Consider the following 20,832-nt stretch of genomic DNA (forward strand, 5'->3'; position numbering starts at 1 on the left):
CATACCACACACATGAGACACCGGCCCATATCAGCCCATAATGCCATGCAGAGATAATTACATATTTATTCAGCTATATCTCTAGGTATTTTCCATTCTTGCAAAATGCATCCAAGGATTGGGAAGATTTTTGTACCGAGATATCTCTTGGTTGGAAGGACTCTATATACAGGCCCACTTTAGAAGAGCAACTTCCAATCACATGACCTAGTGCAAGAGGCAACACAATGCACTACAAAGGCCAATGATGAAGCTAAAGATTTCCTATTTTAACCTAAAAATTAGGGCACGGAAGGTTTCGTTTCTGTGAAATGTTGTAATCTGTTTATTTCTTAGAAGGCTTCGAGTGGTGCTTATCCTCTCACACAGCACTGCTGCTGATTTCATCATTTCAGCACAAGTCAGCAAACTATAAAATGTTTACTACTTTGGTTCCAAAAATAGAAAATGTCACAATGTTTTTTGAAAAGTCAAAAAATTCTGGCCTACCGTGTTCTCTGCAATGTCATTGATGTGGATGGAGGGTTGGTTGGTCACCAAACAGGAACAAAAACATTATGGGCAAATTTTTCCAACCCAGGGGCTGGGACTACGTGTTAAAGTCAGGACTCGCAGACCTACAACCCTTGTAGGTCCTACAACCTATAACACAAACCTGTAACAGAAATGGTGGATTTCACCAGCAAATTAAAACAAAAACATTATGGACAAAATTATCCAACCTAGCAGCCTGGATTACTTTCTAAAGTCATGGTCTACAAACCTCCAAACTATGCTCTACTAGGTCCTAAAATGCAAACCTGTGGCAGAATTGGTAGATGTCCCCACTAAATTAGAATATAAAGATTCTAGACAAAATTTGCCAATGCAGGAGCTGGGACCACATGCCACATGTTTTGGCCAAAATACATTTATCCTACAACTTATGTCCAAAAAGGTCCTACAACCCATACCACATACCTGATAGAATTGGTAGATGTCTCTACCAGTGCCAAACTGAGACAAAACATTCTGGACAATGTTGGCCAACCCAGAACCTGGGCTAATGTGCTAATGTCAAGACCTGCAGACCTACAGCCTACAACTTTTAATACAAACCTGTGGCAGATGTCCCTACTAGCTACTTAGAACAAAAACATTCTGGACAAAATCATCCAGCCTAGGAGCCTGGATTATCTTCCAAAATCAAGACCTGCTTCCTACAACCTATGTTTTGGTAGGTCCTACAACTTTTAACACAGACCTCTAGTAGAATTGGTAGATTTCTCCTCCAAATTAGAACAAGAACAATGTGGATAAAATTATCCAACCTAGGACCTGCAGGCCTACATCCTTTATTCCATTTCCTAACTCTTGGAAGGACCTACAAGGGAATATGTAATTTAGTCAGGACCTTTAGACCCACACCCATCCTGGTAGGTTCTACAACCTTTAACACAGACCTGTGACAGAATTGGTAGATGTCCCTTCCATATTAGAACAAATCATTCTGGAAAAAAATGTCCAACCCAGGAGCTTGGATCTTCTAAAGTCATGACCTACATCCTACAACCTACATGTTCTGTTTTTTTAATTGATTAATTTCAGTTTATCAGGAACAAATGAATTCCTGCTGGGTTCAAATATAAAGGCATATGTACATCAATACTCTATAACATAGAATTGTGAAAAGTGTACAATTAAAATAAAAGAACTTTAGGATACAACCTATGTTCTGGTAGGTCCTACAACCTGTAACATAGACCTATGGCAGAATTAGTAGATGTTCGAACCAAATTAAAACAAAAACATTTTGGACAAAATTGTACAACCCTGGAGCTGGGACTATGTGCTAAAATCAGGACCCACAAACCTACATCCATCCTACAACCTAAAACAAAAACCTGTGTTAAAATTTGTAGATGTCCCCACCATATTAGAACAAAAAACTATGGACAAAATCATCTAACCTGGGATTATGTTCTAAAGTCATGGCCTACAGACTTACAACCTACGTCCTGGTAGGTACAACAACCTATAACACAGACCTGTAGTACAAATGGTAGATGTCCCCATCAAATTAGAACAAAATTATTCTAGATAAAATGGTCCTACTCAGGAATCAGGTCTGTGTGCGAAACTCAGGGTCTACATCCTATTAGGTCCTAAAACCAATAACACAAATAAGTAGTTGGTCAGAAAGTACAAACCTGCAGTACATTGTGTGGTGAAGGCATCTCTAGATACTTGAATGGTATAATCAGATCTTCAGTAGATCATTGCACAAGACCTAATGCTATGGTGCTCTGGTATGCAGATGGTGACTCGGATTCCACAAGCTACATGCCAGAGCACCAAAGAATTATATCTTATGGGCCAAACATCTGGATCTGCCCGAGCCCTGTGCACCAAGTCTCGTTATTGGTTAGTGAGGCTGGTCATCACACTGATGGGCTCATAGCAAGGCTCATTTGGCAAGTGGTGGTATCATGGGAGGTTTTAAATACCTGAATGTTGGAGAACCACAGCCTTTAGGGCATAAAGGCCAAAAATGCCAATGGAGTAGTGTTTGTTACCTTTACTGTCGCCGCAGAGTCAGGAAATATCCAAATAATGAATCAATGAAACAATTAATCAAGATATAATTCCATCTTACAAACTGATCCCACATACACCTTCATAGCAGGATCACCAAGGAAAATTTAATGCAAGCTGCAGATTTAAAGTTTGAAGACACCTAATGGAATTATATAAATTCCTAGCCACTCCACTGCAGAAAACTACAGGGGGCAGAAACAAGACCAATCACCCTGCACAAGGACAAAGAGCAACAGTGTCTGGTCTTTTTTTTAAAGGAATCTCCAGACTGGACTACACATGGCTCATGTATAATTTATAAATGTTCTCTATTATATAGCAAATTTAAATTAAGTTCAGGTTCACTTTAATTTTGCATAGTTGGAAACCTCATTACATAATCTGTGATATAAATAACCAGAAACCAATTTAGTTATTGTTGCCAACATTTAAAATTACTTCTAAGGGACACTTTGATGCAAAGCCAGTAAATTTCAGACAATGGCTGAGTCACAGGACCACAAACTATGACAACCCAATTACATCACGTCTCTTGAACTGATTAGAAAATACAAGTTGGTGTTCAAAGTGTTTAAGATTTGAATAGAGCAGGAATTGTTAGACCTCCCAAAAGTTCTATATAGCTATCTGTGTCCCTGCTGGAGTGTTTCACTCTCTCAATTTGTCCATTACTGATTATCCTTTGCTTTACCTGTCTATAACTTTTAAAAAGCTTCACATACACTTGTGAAAGCAAACCCATTAGGTGATAATACTTGGATCTGCCATTTGTTGCCGGTTTATGAATAAAATTGATAATTGATCACAACATTGGTTGGTTGGTTTGCAGTTAGGCTTCCAGCAAGTAGTGGGTCACCTGATCTGTGCCTTGTTTCTGCAGAGCTGCTGTTTCATACCCAGATGTCTGCCATCACTATGATCTGCAGCAACACAATTTCATTAGGATTGCTAATCAGCGGAGATGATAACTCAGCCATGCCTGGGGGGACTTTCTACTGTCACCTGCCATTCACACACTTGGGGCCCTGGAGAAGATGGGACCAGTTTGACCCACCTGCCCAAAATAACAGTCCTGAAGGGGTTTTGATATGCTATGGAGTTACAAAGGATGAAAAAAAGAATGCTTTCTTGAAGAAATGCACAGTGCTTCCCCATTCTAATTGTCCTATTTTGCAGCTTTAGATGTGGTGGTTGCATATGTTTTCAGATTTGGTTTTCTTTCCTCCAATTATTGCTGAAGAGGTTGGAAGTCTATAGAAGCAGTTTAGGCAGCAGACCTTCACGAGAAACTGAATGAGACGTCACAAAAATTGCACCGAACCAAACTCCTGTACAAGGGATTGAAAACAACCCAATCCATGCCATTGATAACCGGGGCACAGGGTTGGTTAGGGACAGGTTGACAGTGGTGACTTGCAGTGTTCCCACTGAGGAAAAAAAAGACAACCCTAGTTCTGCTTTAATAACATGGATACAGTTTGACATTTTTTAATCCGAGTAGAGTTTAAGACTCCAGGAATGCTTACAAAATTCCATTATGAGACGGCCACAATACGCAATCTCACATTATGTAACGGCAGGGTGAGGCTCGGTTAACAGGGTATTGTCCAAAGTCCTGACAGATCTGGAGAAGCTTGAGGAATATTAGGTCTTCCAGATGACTTGCTGCCAACATAAAACATCTGCAGATGTTGGCCTCCTCCCTTGGCCCATGAGATTGCAGGTTATCGAGGAAAAAGAAGGATCTTCCAGCTTAGCAGGATTTCCTAAATTTCATGGAAGATGCCAAGGCTGAGCTATTGCCGTCATCCTTTTCTCAAAGAGAAATTTATTGTCCTCCTTAAAATATATATATATTTCGGGCGGGGGTGAGCCCAGGAACGTATCCTCATCTATGGATTATAGGCTTTCAGAAAAGTATAATAAGCCCAGGTGCAACTCAGTTGGCTTTGGCCCTATGATGTAACAATGTCAACGTGGCAGCTCTTCGATGACATCAGAACACTTGCCAGCTGCCACGTTGATTATATCCAGACATGAAGAACGCCTTCAAATTGACCTCTTAGGCAGTCTGTAGGGTCCAATCAGATCTAAATGTCAATTGTTGCTTCCATCTTGGAAGAAGAAATTAATCATCTCGGAGATTCTCAATGGAATCTAAATGTTTATCTTATTTCCCTCCTACAAGGTCTTGCAGCTGAAACTGCCAATTCTCTGCTACCATTTTGGAGACTTCACTGAAAAGCAAGATTCCATCACTGGCTCAGAAGCTACTGACCCCAAAATACTGGAGATGTTTTATTAAATCCAAAAATTGCTGGAAATGGCATTGTAATTTTTTTTACATTGGCATATTGCCACAATTTTCCATGTATTAGGAACTGGGAGGCCAAAAATACCCCACGCCCACCCACCCATCCAAGCACACCGTTTCTATATTGCATGAACATAACTTTTGGGTCCCTCATTTCTAAAACTTCCCAGATAAGACCATTTTATAGCAGTTTCCATGCACCTCCTGTAGCTGATGGCTATAACTTATTGGACAGCACTCTTAGCCTTAGGCTGGGTATTGGGATCAGTTAGCCTTGTATGCAAAATCTAAGGACATTTGACCATCAGAAAAGAGAAAGAACTGGCCAGTTATGTGCAAATCGGCAGATGTGCCCATCTGTAGCAGTGTACCAACCATTACTGAACAAGCCTGCTCTCACCCAGCTGATAAGTGAAGGAGCATTGCAATGTGCTGGGCAAGGCTCCTGCAACCAACCCATGGTCCCTATCCAGAAAGGAGCCCTGCCTCCTCCCCAGGAGAGAGACAGATAAGGGGGGGAAGGGGTCCTGTAACAGGATCAGGTTGGTATTGATTAGAACAGAGCATGTGATGATGTGAGGCTGGTTGTATTGATGAAGATTCCTGCATTTACTGGCCCAGGGGACCTGCCAGCCTCTCTGATCTGCTCCTGTTACTGCATTAAAGGACAATTCCCTTTACGCTCACGCAGAGCCCCCTTAAAATAAAAAAAAGCAACTAATGGATCTGCCGATATCTAGAACAGCTGCAGCCTGTGCCCGCTGTTAACCCCTTTCAGGCCTTCATTATACCATCACTGGTTATCTAAATTCTCTCTCATTGGTTGAATCCTATCAACCAATGCTTCTATTATTTTCAACACCTTGAAATTTGGCCCCATATAGGTACGCACACCTATAAAAATACTTACCCCCAGCTGCAATCTTGACCATTTAAACAAAAGTATTTTCAAAGGTGCCTATTAGTCATTTTGTGGAGTGAACAACTCAGCAAATATAGGGGATAGTCAAATTTGCCAAAATTTGATTTGCCATAAAATTTGATGAAGCATTCTAAAATTCTATTAGACTAATTCATGTTTGACATTGAGGGCAGAATTGCAATGAATACCCAAAGAGTAGAAGTTCTCATTCTTCAAGTAGGAATAAGGTAGAATCAAGATTTTCTTCTGAAGGGACATGTACTACAACACTGCCCAATTTTATCTGGTAGAATTATATTGTAGAATTTGTCCAATTTGTGGAATTCTAGTAAAACCAGGTAGAATTGCACAGTAGAATGTCTTATTTTTATGTAGAATTTAGGTAAAATCAAAGTTTTTTTTTTTTTTTTTTTTTAAAGGATATAGATATTACGTCTAACCTCATAATGTACAATTACATACTGATAAAAAATTAGGTAGAATTGCACAGTAGAATTGATCATTTTCCAGGCAAAATTTAGGTAAAATCAATTTGTGTTGTCAAGAAGTTCTACAGCAATGTCTAACTTCATCTCAGAAAAAAAGACACAATAGAACTCATGTGTTTTTAAGTAGAATTCTGGTAGAATCAGGTACAGTAGAATTTACTTATTTGCTATGTAGAATTTATAATTAATTTCCGCTCAGGTCCACATGGACATGTTCTACAGCAATGACCATTTTCATCCTGTAGAAAAACAGAATTTCCCATTCTTAGGTAGAATTCAGACAAAGTCGTAGAGTGATTGTGCATGTAACACATCCTTTAGCAATGTCTATCTTCATCCTAAATAATCATATTGTAGAATTCCTCTGTTTTCAAACAGATTTGAACAGTACAATTTCTCATTTTCCGGTAGAATTCAGGTACAATGAAGGCATGGGTTCTAAGTCCAACACTGTCCACCATCCAACGTCATCCTAAAGAAGTGCAATGCGACTTTCTCACTAAAGAATTGGGGTAGAGCCATAGAATGATTGCGCAGGAACACATCCTTCAGCATATCCCACTTCATCCCATATAGTCATTGTGTACAGTTTTTTATTTTTGGGTAGAACTCAAGGTATGGGTTCACTATCCCACAACATCCAACTTAATCCTGTAGAATTACAGTATAGACTTTCTAATTTTCTAGGCGAAATTCATAGAATGATCGTGCAGGAAAATGTCCTTCACCCAAGGTTCACTTTTCTCCCATATAATTATATTGAGGAGTTTCTGATTTTTGGATAGAATTCTGGTAGAAACCAGGCTTGTGTTCATAGGGATATATAATACAGCAATGTTCAACATTCCATAGAATTACACAGTGGATGTTCACTACTTTCAAAGAGAATTCTGGTAGAATTACACAGAAAAATATCATTTTCAGGTGGGATCAAGGCATGGGTTTGCAGGGACACATTCTACAGCAATGTCTAACTTCAACCTGTAGAATTAAGGTACAAAGTAGAAGTTTGCCTCATGTTTTTTTGCTGTTACTGTGTTTCTCAATAGTGTTGGTGGCACATTTGGGAAGAAAAATTGGTCGAATTGGCTGGAAATTCAAATTTTGCAGTAACACTTGACCTAATTCCATTGAACTTGAATTTCACCTAGGTTTATTGATCTCTCGTGCCTCTACCAAAGAAACATTTATAGATACAGCTAAACCTTAAAGTTTGATCCCTAAAATTGCAATTTACTGAATAGAATTTCAACCCTCCCCCCAAAATTTGCTTCAAATGAAAGTCACCGATGAGCACATCATTACAAATCAATACATTTACATGCAAGATCATAAACTCATGATAATAGCTGGCTTGAAATTGAGGAACAATCAGCATCAGATTGCATGCAAGCTATGTACGTCATAGAAGCTACAGTACCCCACATAGCAAGGTCTTCATTTCACAATCTTCATCTTTGATCAGACATCATCTATTTCCTAGAATGTGATGCCTTTTCAAACCATGTAAATCCTGGTGCCAAGCCATTCCTGGTTGTGCTCACAAAGTTAAAATGTAGCAGTCTGTTCACTGAGGGGAAAGAAGACTTATTGATAAAAGGTGGAACCTTAATGTATTTGCATATTATACTATTGTTGTATATTGTACAATTGTTGTATATTGTCACGTCAGGAATTTCCCCATACAGACTGAAGTTACTGAAAGATCCACTTTACATGAGGTATATGGGGATGAAAACAAATCTGCTCCTAACTCAGGACAGGCTTGGTTCATTCAACTTATTATTAAATATCTTTACATCAGAAGTCAAACCCCTGAGTGGTATAATTATAAGATGAGGTGGCACATTAATACAGCATCCTTACTGATGACACATCAATGAAGTGTGTCACCATGTGATACGTAATGTAGGAAGCTAAATGAAGAGGTCATTTAAAATAATTGCTGGGAGGAAAGATCAAGTTACACACAAGTAAATGCAAAAATGTGGACACAAAAGGTCTAATTTATCAGACTGTCCTAAAGAAACCGTATACAGAGTGATGACTTGTTGCTGTTTGGGGTGGGGAGAAATCTATACGATGGACCACCTATAGCCAAATTCATAACTGCCAAGCTATTATATAATATTAAAAGAAATATACAGTGAAATCCTTTTCTAATTTCATTATGCTAGAATCCCACCAGGAGGGCATTGGTCACATGGAGCTCTTCGATTAGTGAATTCAAAAACAGTTGATGATTGGTTAGCTCTACTGATTGGGGCTCTGCGGCTGATGGCTCTGAGATTGGGGTTCTGCGGCTGATGGCTCTGAATTCTGATGGCTCTGAATTCAGATCTGAAGTCTGTGCCTAATGGCTCCCAGATTAGGGTTCTGCTGCAGATTGCTTTCAGATTAGTGCTCTGTACCTGATGGCCTCAGATTAGACTGTGGAGGGGGGGGGGCTGTGGGGTTAATGGTTCACAAATTGGGGCTTTGCATCTGATGGCTCCCAGATAAGAAAATTTGCATCTGATGGCTCCCAGATTAGGGGTCTGTGACGGATGGCTCTGGGATTGGGGCTCTGCATCTGATGGCTCTGATATTGGGGCTCTGCGGCTGATGGCTCTGAGACTGGGGTTCTGTACATAATGGCTCTCAGATTGTGGGTCTGCCTTGGATAGCTATTAGATTGTGGGTCTACCTTGGATGGCTATCAGATTGTGGGTCTGCCTTGGATTACTATCAAATTAGGGGTCTGCCATGGATGGCTATCAGATTGTGGGTCTGCTGCTGATGGATCTCTTCCAACCAGAATGTGATAAATACTGGAAACCATTATTAAAAACCCCAGTTCCAGTCATAATGGCCTTCATCTTGACCATGTAGCTCTTAAACATCACTGCATGTCCATCTGCTCCCACAAAGTCACTAATTCCATTACCTTGCAGAGTCATAAATGCAACTACTAAATCTGTCTCCAATCACGTGCATATTTTATATTTTACAGAATTCGTACAAGGCTTTACCACAATCACGTCACTGAGAATGACCACAAAAGGTCAAGATGATATCATCAGATGCCCACAAATTTCCTTCACACAAGGCAGTTTCACCATAAATACCAGAACTCAAATTGTTCCTGGGGCTACTCACCATTCTGTAGGTAATATCACTAAACACTTATAGTCGACCCCTAATGAACCTAAACAACGGAGGGCAATGGGGGTCATTTGGGGGTATGATAATGGAAGATCACCACTTGTTCTCATTTTTTTGTGATCATCATTTTCATAAGGCAACATTTATGAAGGGGCAATCTTTTTTTTTCACATGGTGGCAATCAGTGATTGATAACTATTTACCCAATTCACCCAATTGAGTACTGATTACCACATTCTCCAGCTGGAGTCATCCCTTTTGAAAGTGGCAATCAGTGCCCATAAACACTGCAGCCACAATGGCCACAAATTGATGATCAATTATAAAAGTGATGATTAAGTCAGATGATCCCCTTTTTATGGATGGGGAGATCCAGTGGCACACGCAGCCAACATTGGCCTCCTGTGCAGAACTGACTTTGCACACTTTGCACTTCCCTATGTCCACCACTAGGGCTTTCTCAATATTCCTGACACTTTTCCGGTGATCCATCGTATCGCCCTTTAATAAATGCGCCTGTTTTCATTGTCCGCCAGTGAAAGATCAACTTACGTGGAGAAAGTTTTAAAATTGGAAACAAGATAACAATCATTTCATAATAAAGTTATTAATCCATGGCAAATTAAAAGTCTCCTGCTGTGATATGCAGCTTTAATTAAAGAGGAACCATTGTGCTGCATTTGATAATATTTATTAAAAAAATAAATAATCTGCTGGAATTAAAGACGAAAAGAAGGCGCTGGCTGCTGAATTATAGTGGAAACACTCTTGGTTCTGATTGGCTACAATGGCTGGTAACGTGATCAGGGCAAGCTATGACTTCATGGGGATCATGATCATCAAGTGTGTGTGTCACTACCTGAATGGAGACTTTCATGGAAGGATCATAAAGTGTTTTTATAACAACAGCTGCAGATTTTAAAATGTCATTAACAAGATAAACATTCTATAATAATACTCGCTTTTATTTGGAAAGCACCACCATATAAAGTAGTGCTGTAAAATAGATATGTGATGTGTATAGATCTTACATACAAGTGCATTGTCCCTGTCTTTATGTTAGATTCCAACTTATCTGCCGGGTGGGGTTGGGGTGCGGGGGGTTCTAGGTTAAATGATAACGGCTGTACGTTGCCCATGGTAAGAATCCCAAAGTTTGTATTTATTTGCTGCGATGTGATAAAATCTCGAGGGAATTCAGTTGCTACGAACACATTTTTTGGTAAAATTTGGAGAAAAAGTGAAGGCTTTTTTTAAGATATAAAAGAGAATCTTCCATGCAATTAGAAAAAGTCAACTGATTGTGGTCCTTTTTTTCAAATATCCTATTGGGGTCGGCTGTACGTACTCATTACATACTTTTTTTGCTTTGCTGCACAATGGTTGTGTCTTGCTTCTACTTTTAAAAACCTAGAAATAAGCCGATTTATTATATTGAGAAATTGCCCCGAGCAACTGAGAGCTCCCACTAGTGGCTGAGCTATGAATCTCTGTATTTAAAACAAATGTAATATTATGGAAGATGATAAAATGACACATTCATGAGTACATTCACAGTTACATCACAGGATATCCTGATTTTTTTTTTCTGATTTCTGCACCTTGCATAATGACCGTACACCATAAATACCACATAAAATAAAGGAAGACATGCTGGCATTCTACAAGCCGGCTATTGATCAAATGATACTCATGTTGGAAATGCAGCTTCAAGGTCACCAATGTCCCCAACCATCCCCCTCGCCTGTCCCATCAGAGCAGTGATAGGACAATGGACACCTGATAGTCTCTCTCTGGTATCAGACAGACAATGGAGGTTGTACAGTCTGTGTCAGCACCGTCTGCAGGCATTGTCCCTGCACCTCCCACAACTATCCCAAGGTTTTATTTAATTTGTGTCTTTCACTGTAGGTCCGACAGGGCACCATATAACCCCTGCACTTCCTATACAAATACAGTGGCAACCTTCTAGCTGTGCCCTAAAAACAGTGTTGTACTTCCAGATGAACTATGACCTACACACACACACTGTAAGCCTCTAGCTTTGCACCCTTTCCAACATTCCATACTCTATATACCTTTCCAGTGTCACCCTCTCAGCCCTGCCCCATACACAGCAGAACACTTTCAACCTTGCACTTTACAATGTTACCCTCTCAGCCATGCCCCAATGTTACCCCCTGGGGCAGCTGACATCACATTCATGATGGTGGCTCCCAGAAGCAGTCTCGGGGCTTTTCGAATGTTTTTAGGAAAACCCCACACATAGAATAACCCTCATTGGCATCTGGAGCGATCCTACAGATCACAATCCCCTCAGTTGTAGAACACAATTGGTTAAATCCCCCGAGGAAGGCAGCTGTACGTCTGAAACGCGGTGGTTTTCAAAATCTAGGAATCAGAATAAAATAAAAATTGGACTTTGTATGGACAGATTTTGTATCACTCTGTTGTAAAATAAATCCATGTCAGGTGCATGCTCTAATGATCACTATAAGAGATATTTCTTATATATAATCCCCCCCCATTTACATTGCAGCCATTCAGCAACAGAGAATTAGGATAAACCATATCGCTGCTGGGGGTCACTGAGCCAGGTGCAGCAACTGAATAAAAGGCGACAGTTTCAAGCCTGGGGCTGTGTTATGAACTGTCCCAGCTTAAGCTCATAGGGGCGCCAAGACTAAAATTCCCCTGAGATGCCTATAGTGTTGGTTTGTGTGTTGGATGCACTTCAGAGGAATTCAAAATTGATTTCTGAACTCCTCGCCTTGCTACGACACTTAACAAATGCTCACGTACGTTTGCTTTGTGCATTCTTTGACTTGAACAGAGGCATCAGGCAAACATGTGACACCTGCAAAAAGTTGCATTAAATGAATGCAAAGTGACGCAAATGCGCTGTCCATACAATAGACACAATGGTATTTTCCCCAGAATGTTTTTTTTAGCTGGGTGGGAAGAAGCTGTAGGCGGGTGGTGGACCCTGTATTGTGACCCAACTTTTCACTAACCACCCAAAAACAGCCGGGTGGTTACTGAAATGTGCAGGGTGGTGCGCCCAGCTATAAGGGGCTGGGGAGAACACTGGACAGGTAAGGACTTCTGACTCTCCTGATCTGCACACATTGTGGCTGAGAAACAGGACACCATGATAGCCAGGTAAATGGCATTTTCACCAGCTTCTTAGAAATGCCTTTGTATTTCTTTGCCCATTTATTCTTTCTTTATTACAGACCGTGTACACAGACTGCAGCCTATTGGGCTAATATTGGGCTCCCTCTATTTTTCACCGGTCACCTGTGTTGTTCTGTGCAAGTGTGACTACACGTTTGTTACAGATAAATGGTGGGCAAACACAGCGTGGTGCGGCATGGGCAGTGTGGGGGCATATTAGGCAAAGAAGGAGTATGAGAACCCCCAAAGGGTTGTATTACATAAATGAACCTGGCCTTTAACTTTTCACAGGACAGACCCCTCCAATTGGTTCAGAACTGCCCCATATTTACTACAAAAGCCCCTGCAAAGTTTCGCCCTTTCTCCCTGTCGCAGAAAAGCAATCAGCTGTGACTTTGCACAACCCATAGGACTCTCTTTACGGCCCAATAACCTTTCATTTGGCCTTTAATGGGTTAACCCTCCTGGCATTTAGTAACTCACAACTTGTCCAACTAGTTGCGTAAAGATTCATTCAAATAGCTTATGAAAAAAAAAAAAAGAAACAACAAGGCAGCGTGCTGCGAGGAGCACAATGGGAGCAGAAAAAAACCCAAATTGCTCAGCGGGAGAACTGAGGAGACCCCACCCGGCCAGTCAGATTAACCCAAACCGCCAGTGACCGACTTCTACAAAGACAGGGGAGTGATGCATTGCCTGGGGGGGGGGGGCTACATGGGAAGGGTTAAACGATGGACGTGCTTATGTTTACAAAGTGAGTCCTGTGCACCTGTGACAGGTGCAAGGCGATCTCCCTAACTGTACACCCCCCTCCCCCCTGCAGATAATGAGAACAAAACTCCCCAACGTTCTACTACGACTTACAGCAAATTGTTCGCAAGATCGCAGAGTTTGCAGAGCAGACTGAAGAAATCATTTTTAGGTTTCCACAAATGTTAAAAAAAGGTGAATCTGGAGACAGATTTTAAACATTATTGCAAGGAGGTTTTGTGTGTGTTAGGACTTTTTGTGGGTTGGGATTTGTCAAGATGCGTTTCTGCAGCAATAAAACTGCAAGCAAAAACAGATGCATTTCTTAATGAAAATGTTTTTTCTCTGTTCTCCGCGTTGCCGATCATCAACGTTTCAGTAACCGTTTTTTCACCGATCCGAAATCCTCCCCTGCACGACTTTACAAGGTGGTTGCAGCAGCTCTCCTGGACGCTGGGAGATGCGTCCAATGCAAAGAATGAACATGCTTAGATATCATCAGCCATAAACCTGGCCTCAGCCTTGGGCTACATCACAAAGCGCATACCTGCATGTTGTGGGGCGCTGCATCGGTGAGGATCTTGCTGGCGCATTTTTTTTTTGTCCATTGACATGTGCGGACAGTTTTTTCTTTTCAAATTACAACCATGCACCCTTCATTTAAGCCCGAGCTATTGCTGTTCCTTGTCACATGACTGTTTTAACCAATTTCCAGTATCAAGCACTACCAAATACCTTGTCCCAATATCAGCTGGCAATGCCATGCATGCCATTGTGATGTGCCAATGTATATGGCTGACCGAATCATGGGCCATTGACCTGGTCAATTCAGGGTCCCCTTGGGCTTATTAAAGTTGATGTAAAAGAACTGTAAAAAATGCACAGAATTCCAGCTCCTTGCACCCTTGCCAAATTGTCAATTTGGCCACTGAAGTAGGTTGGGCCATTGCTCAGTTTGCCCCTTAGCTTGCATAGAGGCTCTCTAGGATTTAGGAGCCCATCTATATGGTATGTGGGTTGGACATGTGCTGGGATCACCTGCAATAGAAATAAGGAGCCCAGATCATCTCCAGGGACAAGTCTTCAAAGCCTAAGCATGACCCGGGAAATGCAAAGACCAAATAACCTAACTTTCTACCCCCCAGGGAGGATTTTCAGGGAAAAGTCTTTAACATAAAAAAATGACCCTGGAATACAATAACTATAGAACTTGCTTTTTTTGAATAGAAAAAGAACCCTTAGATTTACATGGACAGCAGCTCCCATTTCCAGGTCCTGGAAACTCAACCCTACATTTCATAAAAACACAGATTTTGGCAGATCAGAAAGAAAAATGGGCATTTCCAGGGACAAGTCTTAAGATGCAGGGAGAGTCCATTGAAACCCAACCCTACACTTCAAGTCTTCAAACCAAAAAGAACCCCTGGAAATCCAGTGCTTGAACACTCCACATTTCTGAACCACCATAGAACACAGAAGATCAGCAATATAAAGAGGGGACAATTTCAAGCACTTCAAATATAAAGTGGGGAAATTTTTAAGGGACCCAAGATCATACCTATAAAACTGAAAAACGTCCCTAGGAATCCACTGAGAAAACACCCCACATTTCATATATAAAACTCATGGACAGCAGCTTAGCAAGGATCCAGATCCAAATAATTCCTGTCCAAGGACAATCTAACAGATCAGTGTAGATCCAACTGGACCATTTACAAAAACACAGATTTTTCCATGGACTGCTGGTCACTTCCAGGCACAAGTCTACAAAAACAGAAGGCAAAGGAGGTAGTTGGGATGCTCAGTAATGCAGAAGCAGGTTGGGGTACTGACAACATAGGGGTGACGATATTATCGGGGATCTGATTGCATTGGGTAGTGACAACAATGGGGTTCCTGACAACTTTGAGGTGCAAACCATAATGGGCACCTGACAGCACTGAGATCCTTACCACATTGGGGTCCCAACATTGATACAATATTAAATTCCTGACAACACTGGGATCCCAACATGATTGGGGCACTGACCATATTGGGTTTCTAACATTGGATTCCTGATGACATTCAATTCCTTACAACACTGGGATCCCAATAAGATTGACATTGTGTTCCTGACAATATTAAAGCCCTCACTTTATTGGGACCCCAATAACATTGGGGTCCTTACAGCACTGTGGTTCTAAAACTGAGACAATATTAAAGTCCTGACAACACTGGGATCCCAGCATGATTGGGGTCCTGTCCATATTGGATTTCTGACAGCACTGGGGTTTTATCATTGGATTCCTGATAACATTCAAGTCCTGGCAATGCTGCTATCCCAACAAGATTGGGATCTTGACCACATTGGGCTCCTAACATTGGGTTCCTGACAAAACCCTGAAAACATTGGGATCCCAACAACATTGGGGTCCGGACACCAGTGGGATCCAAACAAGATTGGGGTCCTGACAACACCAGGATCCTGAACACATTGACTTCTTGACAGCACTGGGGATCTAACATTGGGTTCCTGACATAAAGTCCTGACAGCACCAACAAGATTTGAATCCTTACCAGACTGGGGTCGTAGCATTTGGTGACAATAATAAAGTCCTGACAACACTGGGATCCCAACAAGATTGGGGTCATGATAGCACTGAGGTTCTAACATTGGATTACTGATAACATTCAAGTCCTGCACTGCTAACCCAAAAAATTGGGGTCCTGATCACATCAGGCTCCTAACATTGGGTTCCTGACAATATTAAAGCCCTGACACCAATGGGCTCCAACAACATTGGGGTCCTGACCACATTGGGGTTCTGGCATCATCAGGATCCTGACCGCCCTGACAGCACCGGGGTTCTAACATTGGGTTCCTGATAACAATAAAGTCCTGACAACACTGCATCCCAACAAGATTGGGGTCCTGCACACATAGGGGTACTCACATATCTCCTCAACTTTTTCTCTGGCGGGGACTTCCTGAGCCAGCCGCAGTAGATGACTTCTCCTTCGCTCATCCTGTGTGATAAGAAAGGGAGCCTTGTCCCCAGATCTGTCCTTCAAGGCTGGAGCCCTCCTTATGTGTCAATCCAGCAGCAGCATCAGATGGGACCATGAGAAGGGACACTGTCTTCTTCCTTACAGCAGTGCCATGGGGGAGCGGTCCTTGCAGGGGGGTGCACAGTGGCCCCTCTGTATGGGGACACAGTAAAGTCACTGTGCTGGACTGATCAGCTTTTTCCCTTCATCCCCAGTCACAGGCTGCCTTCTCTTGTCTTTAGCTCCATCTGCTCTATAGTGAGCAGGAAACTGCCACTGACTCTGTGTGTGTGTCTGTGTGTGTTTCCCAAGCAGCTGGCCACGCCCTTCTTCAGTATTGGGCGTGGCCAAGCCTGGGATTTCACACCCTCTGCTGTCTGCATTGCTGGTGGATTCACAATGACCTGAGTTACAGAGGGAGGGGGGTCACATTGTTACATTTGTTTCCATTCTCTGTAAACTATTACTAAATAATCAGGAATACAATGTAACCAATCAAGGAGCTGGGAAAGTAATGGTTTATGGGCGGGAAAGGGGCAATAAAGCAGCAACACTTGGAAAATAATATAAAACAAATTAAAATATTAATAAAAAATATTTTAATTTGCAACATTATTTTTTAAAAATCGTTTACATCTCCCTCACTTTATTGTGATTGCAAAAGACAGATACACTGGAGGAGGGGAGGACCCTGCCGCGAAGAGCTTACAATCTAAGAGGTGGAGGGTATAGCACACAATTGTTGCATGTGATGTTAGCAGACTCAGAGCTGACATTCGTCCTTGTAGATTGTAAGCTCTTCTGGGCAGGGTCCTCCTGTGTCACGGTCTGTATCTGTCCATTATTTGCAACCCTTATTTAATGTACAGCGCTGTGTAATATGTTGGCGCTATATGTTTAATAATCATAATGATGCACCAATGTAGTAAAGCAATGCAGCTTTCACACACATTCATTGCAAAGCAAAGTAATACACTACTGTGCATTGTGCACCTGTTGCCTTTGCCGAACTAAGGTTACAGGTTGCTAGGATACAGTCTGTTATGATCTTATGTCCCAAAAACATGCAAGTAGGTAAGACTGCGTGGTAAGAGCAGCGAAAGTGACCAGTTGGAGCACCCCAACACATTCAATGGTGGCCAACCTGTGGTGCTCAAAGTGATGCAGTACCAGGACTGACCACTAGAATGCTCCAAAACTCAATGTAATAATGGCTATTCATCTCTATTGGTCAGAGCAGCCTTTATTGCCCTTTTTAACATGGGGGGACACTTGGAAAAGCTTTTAGTTCTCAGGGAACCCCTTGTATAATTACTATATCCACAGCTCACAGTACATTAGAGTGATGGGCATTGGGAAGAATTCCTCTTACATTGGTGGACCATGGAACATTTTCATACAATCACCTATTCAAGAAAATTATTAGAATATTTTTCTTAATGTTCTTGTCAACAACAACAAAAAGTTCCATACCTAATCTAAGCACTCGGTATCAAAAGTTCAAAAAAATAAATGATTGAAGTATATACCATAATAAGATGACATATGGCTGATTTCATGTTCTATTTCATACCAGAAAAGTAGTCAAGGTAACAGATTTAATGATTGGTGAAGGTAACAGATCGGTAATGATTCAGATTTATTATAAGGAATAATCTGATCAATATGTGAATTGCCAACATTGTGCGAGTATGGAGGGCTCTAGTGGTCAGTTCTGGTACTGCAACCATCCCATTAAAAGTAAAAGGAGAGAGGAGAGAGAGCGAAAGAGAGAGAAAAGAGAGAAGAGAGATTAGAGAGGGAAAAGAGAGAAGAGAGGAGAGAGAGATTAGAGAGGGAAAAGAGAGGAGAGAGGAGAGAGGGAAAAGAGAGAGAGGAGAGAGGGAAAAGAGGAGAGAGGTAAAAGAGAGAAGAGAGAGAGATTAGAGAGGTAAAAGAGAGAGGAGAGAGGTAAAAGAGAGAGGAGAGAGGGAAAGGAGAGAGAAGAGAGAGGGAAAAGAGAGGAGAGATTAGAGAGGGAAAAGAGATGAGAGGAGAGAGAGATTAGAGAGGGTAAAGAGAGAAGAGAGGAAAGAGAGAAGAGAGGAGAGAGGGAAAAGAGAGAGAGAAAGGAGGGAGTTAAGAGAGAAAATAGGGAAAAGAGAGGGGAAGAAAGGGAAAAGAAAGAGAGAGAGAGGAGAGAGAAAAGAGAGAGAGTGAGAGAGGAGAAAGAAAAGAGAGAGAGGGGAGAGGGAAAAGAGGAGAGAGGTAAAAGAGAGAAGAGAGAGGATCGAGGGAAAAGAGAGAAGAAAGGAGAGAGAGAGATTCGAGAGGGAAAAGAGAGAGGAGAGATTAGTGAGGGAAAAGAGAGGGAGAGGGAAAGGAGAGGGGAAGAAAGGGAAAAGAGAGAGAGAGGAGAGAGAAAAGAGAGAGAGTGGGAGAAAATGAGAAACAAGCTTTTCATTTTTGTAACATTTCCCAAAAGCAATTGATTTTTTTTTTACTAATGTTCAATATAAAAGCAATCGTTGAACCCCAATTGGTGGCTTTGCCTAGGCTGAGATGTCATTAGGCTGCTACAGGCAGGATGAAGCATTTCCCCAGTCTCCTCTCTCTCAGTGATCAGTTACAAGGTGAGACACTGCAGAAAGATCTGTGATTGGGATTGATGAACAAAGCCCACAGGGTCACCTCTAAGCCAGCACCTCAGTCCAGGACCCTGGTTGATGCCTGAATAAACATGGCATCGGGAGTACTGTAAGCCCCTGTCCTCTGGGGGTCTCTTTAAAGGAAGTGACCTGTGCTCAGAGAAATACCCCCCCCTTTACACCACCAATACTTGTTACCAGCATGTTCTTTCACAAAAACACATTTGTGGTTTTTAAATGCTCAGCAGAGAAGAAATAAATAAGCAGTTTGGTTGGTGAAATGCTCGTCAGATGAAAAGCAAAGTGAAACAACCGGCTGCTAATTATCCGGGATTTAATGCATTTTATAGAAAAGAGAGTCAATTACACGTTATCGCACATTACAGCGCAGCAGATAAAAACACTTGGCTCGCTCTCAACACAACTATTCTCATCGCATGAGAAATGGGATTATGTCACTCCACCCCACAACGAAACCCAGGTCTCCATAGCAGGTCAGGCCAGTCATTAGGATGCAACTCCAGTCAGATGATCACATAATTAACCCTCTCATTCTCAGTTTTAGTTTTTCTTTTATAGGTAATTCATTGTTTTTATAATGATATAGATTACAGAAAAAATCATTTTTTTATACTGTTATCTGATTGTTACAAGTAGATTATTAACCTTTTTTTTTATTGATGCCCAGGTTGAATTGATGGGCTCTATTTATAAATTATTCCCCAGTCAATTCATCTGAAATTCGCTCTTTAGGCTTCTCCATTCAGTTACTAATAAAACAATGACTAGTTCTGCCACCTAGTGGGCAATCCTAAAAGTGCACAGCTGTCACAATAGGAAATGCTATTTGTATAAACAAAAATGATGAGCGGACAAGAATAATTTATAAATAGAGCCCTAGCACTAGTACAGCAGATAGTGTAAACCAGTGAATCTGATTAATTAGAATACCTAAATATATATTTTTTATTAAAATATTGGATTCTGACAATTTAGTATTAAACACATGGGCTGGGCTCTATTTATAAATTATTCCCCCAGTCAATTCCTCTGAAATTCGCTGACAGATGGTATCTACAGGTCTCCTATTAAAACAATGACTCATTCTGCCACCTGGTGGCCAATCGTCAAAAGTGCACAGTTGTCACAATAGCAAATGAATAGGAAATATATAGAAAATAGAAAAAAAAGTTATCAGTGAATTTAAAGGGGAAACATTTATAAATGATATTGCAACTGGAAAATAGGATATTATTCAGACTTCATATGTCTATGTTATATATCTATAAATATAATGACATAAATATAAATGTAAATATAATTACACATTTTCACTTATATACCTAATTTACCCATAATATACCTATAATACCTATACACAGTGGCCACACTGTTCTGGGGTCACACTGAATTTGCAAAAAGTTAGTTACTGGCCCTCAAATGGGAAGAGGGAATTTTCTTTTTTCAGTACAGGACATCTGGCTGGGGACAGATTGTACAAATTTAAAAATGTTTTTCCACAAAAGATACCCCCACTAGAAGAGAATCATTGAGCAAAGCTGAGTTTTTTATACCCCAGACATGAAATGGTTATGGAACATTTAAATAACGTATATAATCATATAGGTAAAGCAAAACAAAACAAAAACAGATATGGAATTATATAGAAACCTTGATTTCAAACAATTATGTTTTCAAATAAAATTCTGAACATTACACAAAACACAGGATTAAAATCATCTTGAACAACAAATCCTAGATAGACAAAGAACTGCTGTCAATGTCAAATATCCCAACGCGTTTTGC

The 20,832-nt window shown here is 41.0% G+C and overlaps 1 protein-coding gene across 1 annotated transcript in view; it reads right to left on the reverse strand.

Moving 5' to 3' along the window:
* Positions 1–16,674, reverse strand: part of GAB2 (GRB2 associated binding protein 2) — a 98,350-nt gene extending 81,676 nt beyond the window's left edge. Inside the window, exon 1 of the mRNA XM_072401427.1 lies at positions 16,306–16,674. Coding sequence (XP_072257528.1) covers positions 16,306–16,377 — 72 coding nt within the window. The 5' untranslated portion in view covers positions 16,378–16,674. The remainder of the gene's footprint in view (positions 1–16,305) is intronic.
* Between the last annotated feature and the right edge of the window lie 4,158 nt (positions 16,675–20,832).

This window comes from Pyxicephalus adspersus, chromosome 1 (assembly GCF_032062135.1).
Source record: "Pyxicephalus adspersus chromosome 1, UCB_Pads_2.0, whole genome shotgun sequence".
In the NCBI taxonomy this organism is placed as follows: domain Eukaryota; kingdom Metazoa; phylum Chordata; class Amphibia; order Anura; family Pyxicephalidae; genus Pyxicephalus; species Pyxicephalus adspersus.